This window comes from Salvia splendens, chromosome 9, assembly GCF_004379255.2.
Source record: "Salvia splendens isolate huo1 chromosome 9, SspV2, whole genome shotgun sequence".
Taxonomy (NCBI): Eukaryota; Viridiplantae; Streptophyta; class Magnoliopsida; order Lamiales; family Lamiaceae; genus Salvia; species Salvia splendens.
Genome location: NC_056040.1, coordinates 1,649,937 through 1,665,287, shown reverse-complemented (window position 1 = coordinate 1,665,287; position 15,351 = coordinate 1,649,937). Strand labels below are relative to the sequence as shown.

The window sequence follows — 15,351 nt, the reverse complement described above, 5'->3', positions numbered from 1 at the left end:
CGCCCGAGTTGGGGATATCTTTGGAGTCGGATGCTATTACACGCAGGATCTCTGCTCGAGATACTTTGTAAGAAAACACTCAGTTTGTTCGTTTTTTTACCCTTCTGTTGATACTCAATTTGTAACAAGACTAGTTTTGCGATGCACGGTGTTGGCCTATTTTCGATCAAATTAAAGTTGAAAGAGAACATGGTTGCCGAAAGAGTACAAACTATTGTTTATTACCTCATCGTACACATACAAACTTAAAAACGATGATGTTAAAAAACTACTGTAGTGTATGAGCATTGTATATTGTTTCTGTAACTTTCTTGTCATCTATCTTGCTGGTGGCCATCAGCATCGTCGGGGACGTTATTGCCAGTGTCGTCTTTCCCCTGTCAGCATAGTTCGATCGTTTACACCTACACCCACGCATAGATATGTATTTGACAAAGAAGATTTAAGACTTACCTTCCTCCAACCAAGGCCTCACGAGAGTAGACTAGTCTTGTTGGTAGAACTGGCACATATATAAATTATGATGTAAGAAAATGGGATTAGATAACAAGGATACACTTCCTCCGTCACAAGGAAGACGACCCTTTTCTTAGATGGTAAAAGATTTTATGCACTGTGGATCAGGGTGCTTACTCACTTAGGTGAAGAGGCTTTACTTTGCCCAGATTCATATTGCAATGTTGCTTCTAGCATAGTCTCTGCCATAACAACCCGCTTCTCCTTAGCGTCTAGGGCACCCATGGCTTTGTCATATTTTTCCTGTGCATACATAGATATATTAGTATTTGATTTTGTCTTGAAGAACAGAGCAAAATAAACAATCCTAAGGCCTTGTTTACTTTGGTAATGTATGTGGATCACGGAAGGTTTTTCGTTTTTGCCCTAACATTAACTTTTCTCCATATCACTTGGGATAACCAAGTCCCTTGATTATATTGAGATTATAAGTGACTAAATGGATGGCAAATTAATATATATCCCAGTTAAAGAGATGAGATGTGATATGATTTATGCATCTTTCTCTTGTTAATGCATCAAAATAAACTATCTAACCACCAGATAACAAATCCTCAAAGTAAGCCTACTGTTAAAACGGAGGACGTGAACGTTGTATAGAACCTGAAGTGCGCGCAGCTGTTGTTCTGCAGAACGTCGAGCTTCATCGGCTATCCTCTGTTCTTGCTCAACATTCATTAGAACCTAAAAAATCCATATAAAAGGAAAATCCCTCATAACTATGACCTCTGACAAGAAGAGTATCAGCCTCTGTAGCTGAATGTTTGAAAGAAAGGAGGGAATAATGACCTCAAGCATTGCTTTCTCCCCTTCTTTCTTATCAGACAGAACCTGCCGTAGGTCAGCAACCTCCTTCTCCAATTTCTCAACCTGCAGAAAAATATGAGGAATCATACGCGTACTTAGAAAACGCATCTCTGTTAAATGGTAATAATTGAATTGAACTAGATATACAGCGTGATTGATTGAATGCCTCTTGATTTCTTTGAAGTAAGTACTATTTAACAGACGAATAATTGTAAAATACCTTTGCAGCTAGTTCCATTCGATTATCTTCTTGAACCATTTCTATAAACGCAGATTCTAATTCTTCAGACCTACAAAAGACGAAGCACATTTTTCTGTGATTTCAAAATAAGGGAACGATCAACATTTTTTATTGTCATTGAAAATGACCAGCAAATGATTGGAATATAAGTGATTGATCATTGATTTTTGGAAGATCAATATAACTCTTTAAGTATAAAAAAAGCACCAAGGCTTGCTGGAAAAACATGGGGCCAACATGCAACGACTGTGGCCAGTTAACAACGAAATAATTTTTCCAATTGAACGCTTTAGCATCCAAGCTTCAGCTCTGATCGAATAGTATAAACTAGTACTAGTAAAATAGAATACATTACACATGAATAGTAAAACTGAATTCCAAACTCTCTCTCTTCAACTAACCTGAGCATAGCCGATCTCTTTTCCTCTAGCAACCTGCAGAGCTCAACCTTTAACCAAATCACCTGAAGAAAATATACTGAAAAGGTGAATTTCTTACTGAGAGGTGATATTAATGGTAAATTCCAGTAAACACACACAAACATTTGAGTTCTCTAAAACAGAAGAAAAGTAGGTGCTACTCAAATAGATAACAAACTACCTGTTCCTGAAGATCTGGAAGTGAATCTACTTCGGAATCAATGGTCATGCCTTTAAGATACTCATCCAGGCTGGCAGAATGAGATTCCAAACATGGGATTTCACCTAAATCCATATTATCATTCAAGCCTGCTTCTATCTCATTTTCTTTTGCTATTTGTCCACGATCATGCTTGAAGCTGTATAACTTAGTTGCGAGACCTTTAGGATCTTTGAAGCTTTTGCACCCTTTGGCTCTTTCGTTGAATGTCGAAACTACAGATGGCCTATGCTTCTGTCTCCGTTCCTGCAGTCGATCTTCAGTGATGGTCAAGAAACCCATACAAGCAGTTAAGACAAGTTGGCTGCTATCAAATGTGGAACCAGTAAGTGTTTGCAATAAAGTTATAACATCTCCAGCATCCTTTGTTGTAACTAGAGCAGGTCCTGTAGATCAAAAGCTAATATAATTCAATATGTCTCACTTAAATTATTCAGGAAACATGACACGTGTACCATATAAATCCATCAAAGCAAGCGCAGTTCGAAAGAGCATGACGCGGTTCCCTTCAAACAGGATCACATCCCACACTCGAAGAACTGAAATTAGGGCAAGATGGAGTAGAGTTTGAGCTATGTTGTGAAATAAATAATGTATTTCAGCCTGTTATGCAAAACAATCAAAAGCACACACCACTTTCCCATGGAAGCGTGTTTACAAAGATTGAGAGGAACCAGGGCCCGGACATCCATGCCACTTCAACTCCCAAGTAATCAAGATGGTTTACTGCAGCGAACTGGAATTGATGACGGACTTTGTATATCTAATATGAGTGACGAAGCCATATGATAAAAGCTTTTTATAGAGGACAAACCTAGTTTAGGAAACCTTTCACGCATCAAGTCCTCAAAAACAAGTTGGTCAACCTATGAAGTAACAAAAATTTAAGGCTTCTATTAACATGAGCACATTCCTGAAATAATAATTCTTAAGACACAAACCTGGGATTCTGTCATTTCTTGTGAGAAATAACCTTCAAAATAATCATCGATTATACCCACCAGTGTCCTGAAAGGTTATGAGAGACTATTAGGTAAAAACTAACTCATTCAGTACTATTTTCTGCATGATCATATGTTGTTTTAAATAAAAAGATCTCTACACGATGATGCTCTAATGTTTTTCCCTTCCTAAGTTATAAAAGTTCATATAGTTCCAAAACAGGATGATGTAAAAGCTTGAAAGTTACCAGAAAGCATTTTCCTCAGGCATCATCAGAAGTAATAAGCCAGCAAAGAAATTCATTGCCTGGAGTAACAAAGAGCAAGGAATGAAAATTTATTTTTAAAATAAAAACAAGAAAAATTTCTAAGTGAAGTTTGACTTAAATGATGCAGACACAAGATCAAGATTTTCATCTTATTATTCATGCAAACTGAAGAATCTTACTACAACTTGCATTCTCCCATATTTTTACAGGTCTTGTAATCTTTTTCATCTATGCTTTTGTAGCACTAAATTTCTTTATGCAACATTTCTGACAGTATCCAGATAACAGAAATCATCTGAAGTATCCATTGTAAATAACATTTGTCTCCCAGTTTCCTAATTTGTGACTTTACCATCTTAAATATATATAGATAGCATCCTCTTGTCTGTATGTGCTTATAATAGTCATATTTTTGTTTATTATAATAGACAATATTTTCCACTCTCTTCAGCTCATAAACTTATCTTCTAACATGCACATTTTGTAAATCATATGGCTAAATAAATAAATTACAATCTTGCTTCTAATTTCCTCCCCAGTGTTCAAGCTTCACCTCATATCATATCTCTGTCAAGATTACTTTTTATCTTTTTTTCTTAGTCATTTGATGCCAAATACGATAACACCTAAACCAGGAAGTCACCTGGCAATACCCAACTGAGGGGTTATGCAGAGCATATGCTGAGAGCACACGCCGTAATGAGTTCCTGCCAGTTTCATTTAATGCCGGATGGCCTGGAAATGTTCGCGGCAGATCCTGCAGCAAGCGAACAAGAAAATCAGTCTTTACACATAATGACAAGGCATGATAGAAATAAGTTTTAGTAATAGATGTTGACAAGAATTTGAAGAGAGAACTAAGATGTTCAACAATGGACAAAATTCTATTCCAAAGTTAATAAAGTTCAAGCATCCATCCGGCGGGGTATTGCTATTGAAGACCATCCTAGATGAACCCTAAAAGAAGCAGCACCTACGAATCAAAAAGATTGAACGATAAAGTCCAGGAGCCATGCAGCTAACGACCTTCTCAATCTGCTTCTTCAACTTTTCTGACAAATTGCCTTTCTTCTCTTCAGATGCTGATTTATCATGCTCTTTGCCATCACTACCAGCATCACATTCTACAGCCAGCAAATCTTGGTAATATCTGTCCACTCGGCGGGTTCTAACACCAACGAATGCTTGCCACACCTGCCCAATTAAGTAAGTGCAAAAATATGAAGAAGCTTTAGAGCTGGAAAAGTGATGTCAATAATCTCACATTTGATGCAACGGTGTAACTGTACCTCCCCCCTAAGTTCCCTGGGTACTCCTAATTGAACAAGGGATGCTAGTTCTTGTTTCCAAGGAAAACTGGATTCTGCGGGTAGTAGTATATCACTGGAACTAGTTTCTACTGTAGGAGCTTCTGCACTATCAGTTCTCTCACTATCGTCTTCAGACCCTCCACCATCTGCTCTTCCCTCGTCTATTGATGGAAGGTCATTATTTTCGCACCTTATCTTTTCATGCTTCGTGTTCGCATTCTTCTTTATTCGTAAACTCATCAAATGGTCAATGGTATTTAGTGATGAACTAATATCAGCCCATGTCTTCACCTCACGGGGCTTACTATGTTGGTTACTTGGAGCTTCCTTGGGAGGTATACTTCCCTCAGACCTCTTTTCACTTGAATTTCCATCTTCTCCGCTCACCTTTTCAACAGCAGTGACTTCAGAAATGGCAGCGGACTGTTCAGCCGAATCTTCCCTTTCCTCACTTGCTGTTTGAATGAGATCACGTAGCTCCTCTGTAACCTCGGAAACCACATTTTCACTTGCTGTTTGACTGAGAGCAGGTGGATCCTTTGTAACCTCGGAAACCAGAGGTTCACTTGCTGTTTGACTGAGATCATGTTGCTCCTCAGTAACCTCGGAGACCACAGGTTCAGTGTCATCTTCCTTAGCATGACTAGCCCTTGTAGACTCTTCTTGCTGCACAAGAAATCCCCTCCATTTTGCCAATCTCTCCCCTTCTTCCTCCTGGAATTTCACATGGAGACTTTTAGTGGAACACAAGTGACCGCACTATACTTTTCTTGACAGAATTTTCTTAAGTTTATCAAACACATGCGATAAATAACAAATCAAATCCACACAGGTTCTCTAATAAGAAAATATTAGTATAACTTAACTACTACAAGCCACCAAAAACAAAACGGAAACTGAATCATATTGCCATTTCACCAAAAAAGGTCACCTTGTAGATATTGGAGTACTCTCGATACCTATGGGCATGTTGAGGCCTCACAGTAAATCCATATGAATCCCTGCCAACAATTCAATTGTTTCATCTCCCATGCGTATGTTTGCATATCATACATACATCCTCATTAATTGTATTTGTAAAGCTATAGCAGAAATTAAATTAATCAGCACGCACTAGAATACGCCAATCATAAATTTACCTAGAATCATCATATAATGTACGCTTGCTCAACAACGACAACAACATACTTCACAATAATTCTAATAGCACCGCCCATATCGCTCTCCTGTTCAATCAATCAACCCACCCCCAATGAAAACATTGTCCACCATTCCCTCATCCGACTCCGGATCTATATCTACATAATAAACTCACTAATTATTTCACCAAATCCTACCCTATAAATTTGAACTTGGATGACGATAAACAAATTTTCACTCTCACACTTCAAAATCAAACGCGATTAAGGATTCAACATCAACGACTATCTCACCTCTCTCAGGAAAACTTAAAAATTTCCTGAAATTTCGAATCCGGAACTCCGCGGAAACGCAGGTAATAGCCACACGTGTCGAGCTCAAATCTTCGCTGACATTGCTGAAAATTTCCCACGTATACAGCTGAAGCATATTGCATTTCCGTAGTGATCGATTGGTTCATCTCTTCCAACAGTTAACTGATTTTCCCTCTCTTCCGCTCTCTCTCTCTCTCTCTTCTTTTTGCTACAGCGCCACGTGTCATATCATATGCTGAAAATGGAAGTGGGTTTATATAGATGGGCCATAATTTATGGAAAGCCCGAAGTTTTGGGCTTCCAAAACTGAATTGGGCCATGATGTATATCATTATATGCTCACCTGATTTTATATTTTAAATTTTGAAATTTGTATTATCCTCAATTCTAATAATTGGATTAATTTTATTTTAGGATTTTGAAGTTCCTAATTATAACTTGATTTTTTCAATTTGTATCAATTTAAAAAATTATTTCCATATAACTCTATCAATATAAATGTTTTTGTAGATAACTTATTTTGTAGATTACAATAAAATTGCAATCCAATTAGCCCACAATATAAATAGAGTTATAGGGATGACTCAAAACTTGAAGGGCAATACATAAAAATAGTATTGCATGCTAAAAGGTGTAAAAATTAGCTTGTCATAAAAATCAAGTCTAAAACAATAGATAATGAAATGATTTTTTCATAAATTTCTTGAAATTGAAGAGGCAAATCTGAAGACTATTGTGAGAATGAGTTGTATGAGTTTTTTTGGTTATATAGACTAGACCCCAAATTTCCTATGGATAGTATATGTGAAAAAAATGGTTATATTCACTTAAGTTGCAACTGCATTATCTGCTTTGGGCGTTTCTAAACTGATCAAACTCTCAGCCTCTTCTCTACTTTGCAACACCATGTTTCTCTTCCTCAGAATTGGACTTGAATCCACCTGCACAGAGAGAGAGGCATTTAAACTCCATGACACGACCTTTAAAATTTATGTTTATTTAATTACAAAAAAATGAAGAGATTCTTACCAAGTAATCATCAACAAGGCATTTTCTTGCACTTGTTGAAATCTCAGCCACTTGTCCTGAGTGGCTGTAGCTGGCTTGCTTCGTGGTGACGACGCAACGAGCACTCAGCAGCTCGGCCCTCTCTGACGCTTTGCGGTCTAGCCTGAGATCCTCTGCATAAGAAAATGTGATATGAGACAGAGATAAGCAAGTTATGGCTTATGACAGTAGGTGGCTTCTTACTTTCTGCAGACAACGTTAGATTCCTCGTAGCATCGTCCGTCTCCTCAAGAAACGAGGCAGCAATGGACGAATATCGGGCGTGGATCTTCTCATTCGCTGCTGTTTCATTCCTGCAAACAAAAATGAAAGAATTTGTGTGTTGTTCCTCAAAACAAATGACAGAAAGTGAGAGGGCTTACTTGATGAGAGAATCTTGAGAGTCGAATTTCGCCTTGATCTCACCCAACAGAGATTCTTCGGACAATCTCTGCTGTTTCGAAACCTCTGCCAACTCTCTCATGCTGCATAGCATCGAAGATTGCAATAAAACTACAACACTTGTACATAAAGAAAGCGAAAGAGTGTGATATTTTGTCGCGTTACCAGCATTGAAGGCCGTCTTCAAGGGCGCATTTGCCGGCTTCCACAGCAACAGAATCTTCAACATAGTTGCTTTCTGTTGTCTGAATGAAAACATTCCACTTTTCCTCAGTGTCAACGGTAAGGCTTTGCATCTCCGATATTTCTTGATTCAGCTTCAGTCCGTTGCTTGAGGCGCTCTCTAGCACGTCATCTACTGCTGCTTGTATCTGAAAAACAGAATCACGCATAACATTCAGATTTGGAGATGAGGTTTCATTATAATAAATACTAACCGTTTTTTTATTTCTAGAACTCGAATTCGCCAAAAGTTTGGACATTTGCTCCAACAGAAGCTTTTCTTCAGCAGCAGAATACTCCTACCAAAGAGTAAGTAACAGAATTAGTGACTTTAGGAAAAATACGTGTAAAGGAAAATGATCGAAGACTACCTCAAACTTTGTCGTGAACGCGTGCAGCTTCTGTTTGGCGATAGTTTGGGAATCCTCTTCGATGAGTGTCAATTTGGACGTATAAATCTTCAAAGTCTTGAAAAAACTAACAAGGCTACTGGAAATGGACTTGGATGTATGGTGGGAACGCACATGATTCTGATGGAAAAAAGGCCGATTCTCACAAAGTATCGCGTAAAAACAATTGAGAGGTTTCTGTTCTTACCTCCTTCTGCTGCTTCACGAATTCGTCTAATTTCAGTCCAAGATTGTTCATGTTGCTTTTCAGACCGTTGTTAATGGCATCAGCAGCTGATGCGTTTTTAGACACGAGCTGCATTGGATTAGTGGTTAGTTATAGTAACGTAGGGGAAGCAAAAAAGCGCGTATATCTAACTGCAAAGATCGATTCTCACATCCATAATGCACGAAGAATGATCTGATAGCGTGGAGCTCAATCTACTTAAGGCCAGCTGAGAGTTCTGATACAGTTCTTCAGCTGAACCGTCTATTTTATTGACACCAGATGCGTTTAGCTCCTTGAGATTTTCGATCTGTTTGAAAAGCTCGTCTATCGCCTACGTTGTGAAAAAAAGTAGTACATGATTTATACCCCACATGAGGGAATAGGCTTTACTCGGAGAGATTCTGAGCTACCTTAGCTTTTGAAGTTAGGACTTAGGAATACTCGTGTATCGTCTTGAATCGCCTTCCAGTTCTGTTCTTGGCTCGTTGCTGAGGCCGAGATCCCTTCGTCTAGCTCCTGAAGCTGCTGAACTAACTGAGTAAAAATTCTCTACATTTTGCCTGCTTGTTTCTTCTAAATCTGTCTTGTGTTCTGTTGGACACAAAAACCAATTTTAGAAAAAACGTGATGATACATTTGAATAAGATACACGAACCAATTTTGGCGGACAAGGTAGACACGTCCAACACAGCGCCCTCAAGGTCTGATTGAAGCTCGAGAGTTTTCTTTGTCAGTTCTTTTCCTGTACATTGATGCAGAATGAGACTGCATTAGAGGCAAAAATAGTGCAAAAACGCGACATCCTCGTACCAGAAGAAATGAGATTGAATATCACTGCCTCCTTATCTCTACACATGTCTTCGGCTTGTTGACATTGATTTTTGAGATTAAGCAAAGACTGTCGAGCCGTTGTCAGTTCTCTCTGGATTAAAAAACAACGTTGCACGAGTTTTACTTGTTTCGTGCAAGAAAAAGCAGTGTTATATATACCTCAGTGCTCAGTAGTTTATCTTTCAAATCTACTGTTAGCTGTTGCTGATAAAGATACAGTTCTTGCAGCTCCATCAGTTGCTGCTAACAACAAAAAACACGACGTCTCAACAAAAACACGTAAAACAAAGTAATACAAGGGCTACTACGCACCTTCCTCAACGCGTCTGAACTGTGTCGATCACCCTGATCACCATAACAACCATTCACTTGCCTCGAAACACGAAGTTCTGAGCGAGAGAATCAAAACGTAATGAACTCAGCTAACGTGTGAATCTATTCTACGGATACATGAGATAGATCTACCTTGCTTCAGACTATCTATCTGAGTGTAGAGATCTTTGATCACTGTAGATTTCATCAACTTCTGGTTCACCTGAGAATCAAACCGAACTCGTCTCATTTCTCGTCCAAACCTATTCAAGACGAAAAAAAACAAGAATCCACCAACCTTGGGTCTGTTCTTGATGCATTTTGCACGAAACGCGTAGTCAAGAGTGCTGAGCGTCTCTTCTTGACAGAGAACGGATGGTGAGATCGTTGCGATGATACACGTTTTCGTCTTTCCTCCCAAAGAATCCCTCAACAACCTTGTTAACTTGCTATCCCTAACATTCAAAAAAGGGCTAATCTTACTAAAACTCTTTCAAACAACACAACTGCAGCATTAGACAGAAACGACGTACCTATATGGAACGTGCGTAGAGTTGTCAGCCAACGCGTTGATAACACGCCCGAGCGTGAGCAAACTCTTGTTGATCTCACCAGCCTCCCTTGCTCTCCCCTGCATCACCAAAACAAGAAGTTAAACTCGAACAAACTTCAAGAACCGACATAGCAAGCGCATTTCGTTCCCAAAGACCTCTCGTGCACCATAGCGCAGCACGTTCTCCGAGCCAGCGAGGTCCACGAGGTTCAACCTGCCACATCGGATCATCTCAGATCCATGATCAGTGGTGCTAGTGTCAGGCTCCTTGATCTGGACTGTGATGGTGAAAATCGAGTGAGACCGGTTGCTTTGCTTGTTCACGAGCGTCTCAGCCGTGCGCTTCCTAGACGAGCCTTTTTCCAAAATCGCGCAAATCTCATCCACGCTGCACACGACCTCTTCCTCCAGCCCCCGGACAGCACCCTTCCCATCCTCCATTAGTACTAACGGCCTCTTGGCCTCGTCGGGTGCCAAGAGATCCGTTATCTCCTCGTTGTAGAGCTCAAGAAATGTCGCCTTCATGCTGTAGTCGGCCCTCTCCCTCTCCAACACTTCGAATATCTGCTGCACGGCTCTTGGGATCACACCGGCATTTTCGTGAACTCGCCATTCTACAACAGAAACCAATATCAAACATAAGAAAGACATAGCATTCTTTTTATGATTGAAAACACATCTTTTTCAGATAATAGAAAGCAAGAAACCTTGTATTTTCGCCCTTCGCCTTCCATGGTGTAGGTCTTGCCCGTCCCCGTCTGGCCGTAGGCGAAGATGGTCCAGCTGTAGCCTTCGAGAACTTCAGCAATGGCCGGAGCAATGACATCATCGTAAACCTCTATCTGCTTCGAATTCGGACCAAACACCTAATCAAACACAAAACAAAATTTGCTCAAAAATCATCAACAATCAAGTCCGAAACAACCAGGGTGGGTCAGTACGTTATACACTACTGAAATTGTCATACTATATAAACTTTGCCGAAAATACTAATATGAGTAAATATCAATTGTTACCTTATCGAACTTTTCGGTATACTAAATTTCGATATGACCAATTTCAGTATTGGTACCATAATGAAAAACTAGTACGGTGCACCAGTCTTGTTTCATACCGTTGGCGTTATATATACCATATCGCAAATCACCGTATATCTTTGATATTTATGATATTTTTCCGATTCAATAAGTACTGTATATTTTTCCACCCCTAAAATCAACCAATCAGTTCAAAACTACATTGCCATGTGATTGCAACAAAAAAAAAAATAAAACCTTATCAAACACAAACACTTTATCTGTTTGCTTGTTGCCTGTATTTTGAGTAGCAATCACTTGTTGTTTGATCTCATCACAAGAAATCATGGATGATGCTTTTCCTCTGCTCTCCTCTTCAGGCAGAGGCCTAATGCGAACACAACACAACATAAAGACTGCCTAATAAAACACATGTCCAAAACAAAACACCATTTTTGAAGATGAAGACGACAAAAAGATCACCTGCATCGCGCAACAACTTGCACATTCACCCGCTTTTGTTCGTCGTTGGATCGAAAAAAATCCTTGGTGGGGCTTTCATTGCTACTCCACAGTGTTCTACTCATGAATGAAGGAGTCCAACTCCTTCTCTGATTGTTTGCTCTTGAATTTTCCATGGTGTTCTGAAATCAAGAACCTGTGTTTTCAAGAAGAGGGGAGAGGAGAGAGGGGGGAAGAATGAACATGGAGGAATGTGAAAACTTTTTCAGACACTTGGAAAATCAGACAAGAAAAATGCAACATGAATCGTGGATTTAGGACATCCAATGAAGTGAACATGGCACATACAGAAATCCCTTTTACATTTTGAGAATATTATTGAGTTGAATATCATAACAGTGTGACTTTTGCATCACCAATTATTAGAGATTTTGGATATATTTTTTATTTGGAGGATCAAGAACAGTGAATTTGCTATTTTTACTGCAAAATCTTTGATAATCCAATCTTGTAAATATGCAATTTGACCAATAACACTTTGCCATTTCCAAGAAAAAGTAAAGAAACAAGAATTGGAATAATCTTTTCTAACCTTTACACACATTGACACACACACAAAAATAAAGAATTGCATACTCTGAGTTTACATTGTTACTAAATTATTTCGGTTACAATTTGCTGCCTTAAATCAAATGAAGCGTTTGCTTTCATTTGCCTGACGTCATTATTTCAATTTAAAAAAATAATGAAACTTGTTAATTCAATATTCTTTTTCCATTTGTTGTGTTAGTGAAATTCTTGGGAAAAAAATTATTCGTTGATTTGAAAATTGGATTAAGATTATCAAAATGCAGACCGAAAATTTATATCTCAATCTTATTGTAAAAATCGGAAGCTTTTATTGTTAGCAAATTAATTCATCAGTTTGCACAAAATTAACCGACATTAAATTAAATCGAGATTACCCGAGATTAATTGCCACATGAGGACAGTCAAGACTTGTAGCCAAGACTACTCGCTGCATCATCTCGAAATAGAGATAAAGTATAAGCCATATTCCCGAACAACGTCTATAAAACTCGATCGTATATAATCCATCAAATCAAACACCACCCTACCAAAAATCTAAAAATGTAGTACTTAATATACTATACAAATCCTACACTACTTTCCCACGATCTGCATATCGAGAAAAAACATTGCATGAAACAAGTCTAAAGAGCATTTTATTATTTTAATCAATCATCATCTAAGAATTATTGACTAAACATTGAATGAGACGTGCAAGACAGCATCAACCCACAAAATAGTAATTGGCAACATTACATGAATATTGCAGGCAACTAAATCCAATACAAAAGATTATGGAAACATCATAGTAGAGATTATGGAAAACTATATACTACTACTTTTGTTCATATGCTGACAAGAATATTTATGGTTCGAAGAAGATTAGCAGTTTCCAAGAATCTCTACTAACATTATGCTCAAACAAGAAACACATTGTTTTCCTGAACAAGATAGCATAACAATTTCATAAATGGCAGAAATAACTTAGCCGAGTCGAGCACACTTCCGTGTGCATCAGAACAAAACTACAAAACTGAATCCATTGCCAAGAAAGAAAGAGCTAATGGAGAACTTGCACCGTGATTTGATTATTGAGACAGAAGCCTCTGTTCTTGGTGATATAAGCGTGCATAGCCAGAGCTTGGGATGGGAAATGAACAAGTGCCATTCTGATGGGGCCTTCGTTTGTAAATCTGCATCGTTAACCAAATATGAACTACATTTCAGTGAAGTACAACACACAGAAGAGCGCTGTCCTCCTTCATATGCTAATTGTGAGTATGAGGACATCATTTAACCTGACAGATATCTGGATTGAAGACGAATTATACTGGCAACCAGAAAGGAAACGCTCAACATCATCAAAAGATGCATTTCGGGGGAGCCCAAGTAGTATGATCTGATATAAACAGATGAAAATTAAATGAATAATCAAACTTTTCCGAAGCATAAACATTATAGCCAATGAGATAGTATGTGCGAAATCACGACTAAGTACTCACAGCTTTTCCATCATAAGGTGCGCCAGCATCCCAATCAGATCTATCAGCCTGCAATCAGGCAAAAAATGAATGAAAAAATATAGAGGAAAATGAAAAATCGTATGAAAATTACAGAAGCAAAGAAGAAAGTACCCTTCTGATATTATAGATGCGGCCCTTCCTACCAATTGACCTCAAGGCAGCATCATAAGATGATGCAGAGGGGAATTCAACCAGCCTATAAAATTTAGACAAATGGTAAACAAGTTCTCCGTGAAACAGTCAAGAGACAATGTAACTAATCAATCCTGTTTAATAAATGATGGTCATTCAGTCATTCACTACATCAGCAACCACAGTTTGAAATCTTTCTTACCCGTCTACTTTTATTCATTTATTTTCTTCCATTTTTTGTGTGTGGGTGGATGGCTGGTGGGGTTGGAGACTGAATGACAACTATTGTAACAAATGAGAAAAAAACATTCAGAAGATCACAAAAAAACTCAATAGACCATTCACCGGCATAGTTGAGTTTCATCATTTGAATGATAAAACCAACGTCAAAATACTTAACCAGACTACGGTCAAAGAAGCAAGAAAGCATAGATATTGATCTCATCACTACTTTTTTCTTTTTCACAAGATCGAGACAATGAATTAAGCGGAGAGCCTTACATTGACAAAGGAAGAAATCCTCGATTGTACTCAACTTTGATCTTCTCCGGACTCAAATTACTGGCATCCAGTAGATTGATTACATCAGCCTTGGATGTATGCTTTGTGATATCAAGAAGTCTCCCATAAACTACACCTAAAACGGATAGAGAAAAAATAGCTGATCAACATTGAGCCACCATACATGTTCAGGATCAGACAATCAATCTTTAGATCAACGGTAAGCAAATATTACCAAAAACGACGAACTACTTTCAAGAAACCAGATTTCATTTTCACAGAAGATAGTTTCTCTTTCACAATCAAAGCATCAGTTAAATGCTAATATCTGCTTATCATAGAAGTCAAAATATTACAGAATCATTTTTCTCAGCGATCAGTTTCAAGCATTGCGAATAACGTTAACATAGAATAATTTAAATTAACTGAATCGTTTTCAACAAAAAAATCCTAAGAACAGTATCCAAAAATCAACAATAAACGCAATTAATCCCAAAACCCAAAACCCTGGCTCCTAACTGTAGGAAAATAGTCTAGGATAATGACATTCAAATAAAAGCTGAAATTCGAGAAAAGGTAAAAGAGAACCAGCTGAAGGAGTTCGAAAAAACTGATCCCCGGAGTCGGCTCGGCTCGGCCCAGATGCTTCAGTGGAGAAACGCCTCGGCGCGACGGCGGCGGCGGAAGGCTGCCGGATACGGCCAACTAGGCGGCTCCATTTCATCGAAGCTCGACTCAGTTGATTCATAGCTGTTGCTGATTTCGAGATCTTCGCAGTAGGAGAAATGGTGAATTTGTTGAAGCAGTGAGTACTGAGGTTTTGCTAGATTCTAGAATTGGGGGAATGTGTTTACCGCTGATGCGTCGTCGTTTTAGAAAGCAAAAATTACAGTGGGACCCCTAACATTTGGTGAATTACATTTGGACCCCTTACATTTAGTATAAAATTCACGGGGAAGCATCTATGGAGACGAAGACTATTTGG

At 38.6% G+C, this 15,351-nt stretch overlaps 3 protein-coding genes across 3 annotated transcripts; all 3 read right to left on the bottom strand.

Moving 5' to 3' along the window:
• Positions 1–193: 193 nt before the first annotated feature.
• LOC121748070 (GTPase-activating protein gyp3-like) lies at positions 194–5,735 on the bottom strand (the record flags this gene model as incomplete). The annotated part of the gene is made up of 17 exons (XM_042142279.1): positions 194–377; positions 454–502; positions 638–759; positions 1,120–1,200; positions 1,306–1,386; positions 1,544–1,613; positions 1,966–2,027; positions 2,165–2,589; positions 2,659–2,742; positions 2,837–2,929; positions 3,018–3,069; positions 3,145–3,211; positions 3,393–3,451; positions 4,057–4,170; positions 4,440–4,607; positions 4,703–5,437; positions 5,655–5,735. Coding segments are annotated over 16 exons (2,325 nt in total), but the record flags the coding sequence as incomplete, so codon positions are not given.
• A 1,072-nt stretch (positions 5,736–6,807) lies between these two features.
• On the bottom strand, positions 6,808–12,575 carry LOC121748069 (kinesin-like protein KIN-5D). The gene is made up of 22 exons (XM_042142278.1): positions 11,662–12,575; positions 11,437–11,566; positions 10,863–11,028; positions 10,319–10,767; positions 10,143–10,240; positions 9,908–10,064; positions 9,763–9,832; positions 9,610–9,686; positions 9,457–9,537; positions 9,277–9,388; positions 9,122–9,208; positions 8,898–9,057; positions 8,838–8,850; positions 8,636–8,797; positions 8,446–8,553; positions 8,220–8,378; positions 8,064–8,147; positions 7,792–7,997; positions 7,608–7,709; positions 7,429–7,538; positions 7,207–7,358; positions 6,808–7,118 (listed from the first exon to the last, which is right to left on the bottom strand). Exons 1-22 carry the CDS (start codon positions 11,814–11,816, stop codon positions 7,005–7,007), a joined length of 2,952 nt encoding a protein of 983 aa, XP_041998212.1. The 5' UTR covers positions 11,817–12,575; the 3' UTR covers positions 6,808–7,004.
• A 524-nt stretch (positions 12,576–13,099) lies between these two features.
• Positions 13,100–15,190, bottom strand: LOC121746435. Its single transcript, XM_042140264.1, has 6 exons — positions 14,955–15,190; positions 14,367–14,502; positions 13,845–13,929; positions 13,713–13,760; positions 13,509–13,609; positions 13,100–13,403 (listed from the first exon to the last, which is right to left on the bottom strand). The coding sequence occupies exons 1-6, from the start codon at positions 15,112–15,114 to the stop codon at positions 13,271–13,273; spliced, it is 663 nt and encodes a 220-aa protein (XP_041996198.1). The 5' UTR covers positions 15,115–15,190; the 3' UTR covers positions 13,100–13,270.
• Positions 15,191–15,351: the final 161 nt, after the last annotated feature.

Coding starts and splice junctions, on each gene's coding strand:
- LOC121748069 (XM_042142278.1), bottom strand. CDS start 11,816: ATGGAAAATTCAAGAGCAAACAATCAGAGAAGGAGTTGGACTCCTTCA. Junction 9,209..9,276: donor ATTCAATCTCATTTCTTCTG/GTACGAGGATGT, acceptor ATCAATGTACAG/GAAAAGAACTGACAAAGAAA. Junction 7,539..7,607: donor TCTCAAGATTCTCTCATCAA/GTAAGCCCTCTC, acceptor TTTTGTTTGCAG/GAATGAAACAGCAGCGAATG.
- LOC121746435 (XM_042140264.1), bottom strand. CDS start 15,114: ATGAATCAACTGAGTCGAGCTTCGATGAAATGGAGCCGCCTAGTTGGC. Junction 13,930..14,366: donor GGATTTCTTCCTTTGTCAAT/GTAAGGCTCTCC, acceptor TAAATTTTATAG/GCTGGTTGAATTCCCCTCTG. Junction 13,761..13,844: donor GCATCTATAATATCAGAAGG/GTACTTTCTTCT, acceptor GCCTGATTGCAG/GCTGATAGATCTGATTGGGA.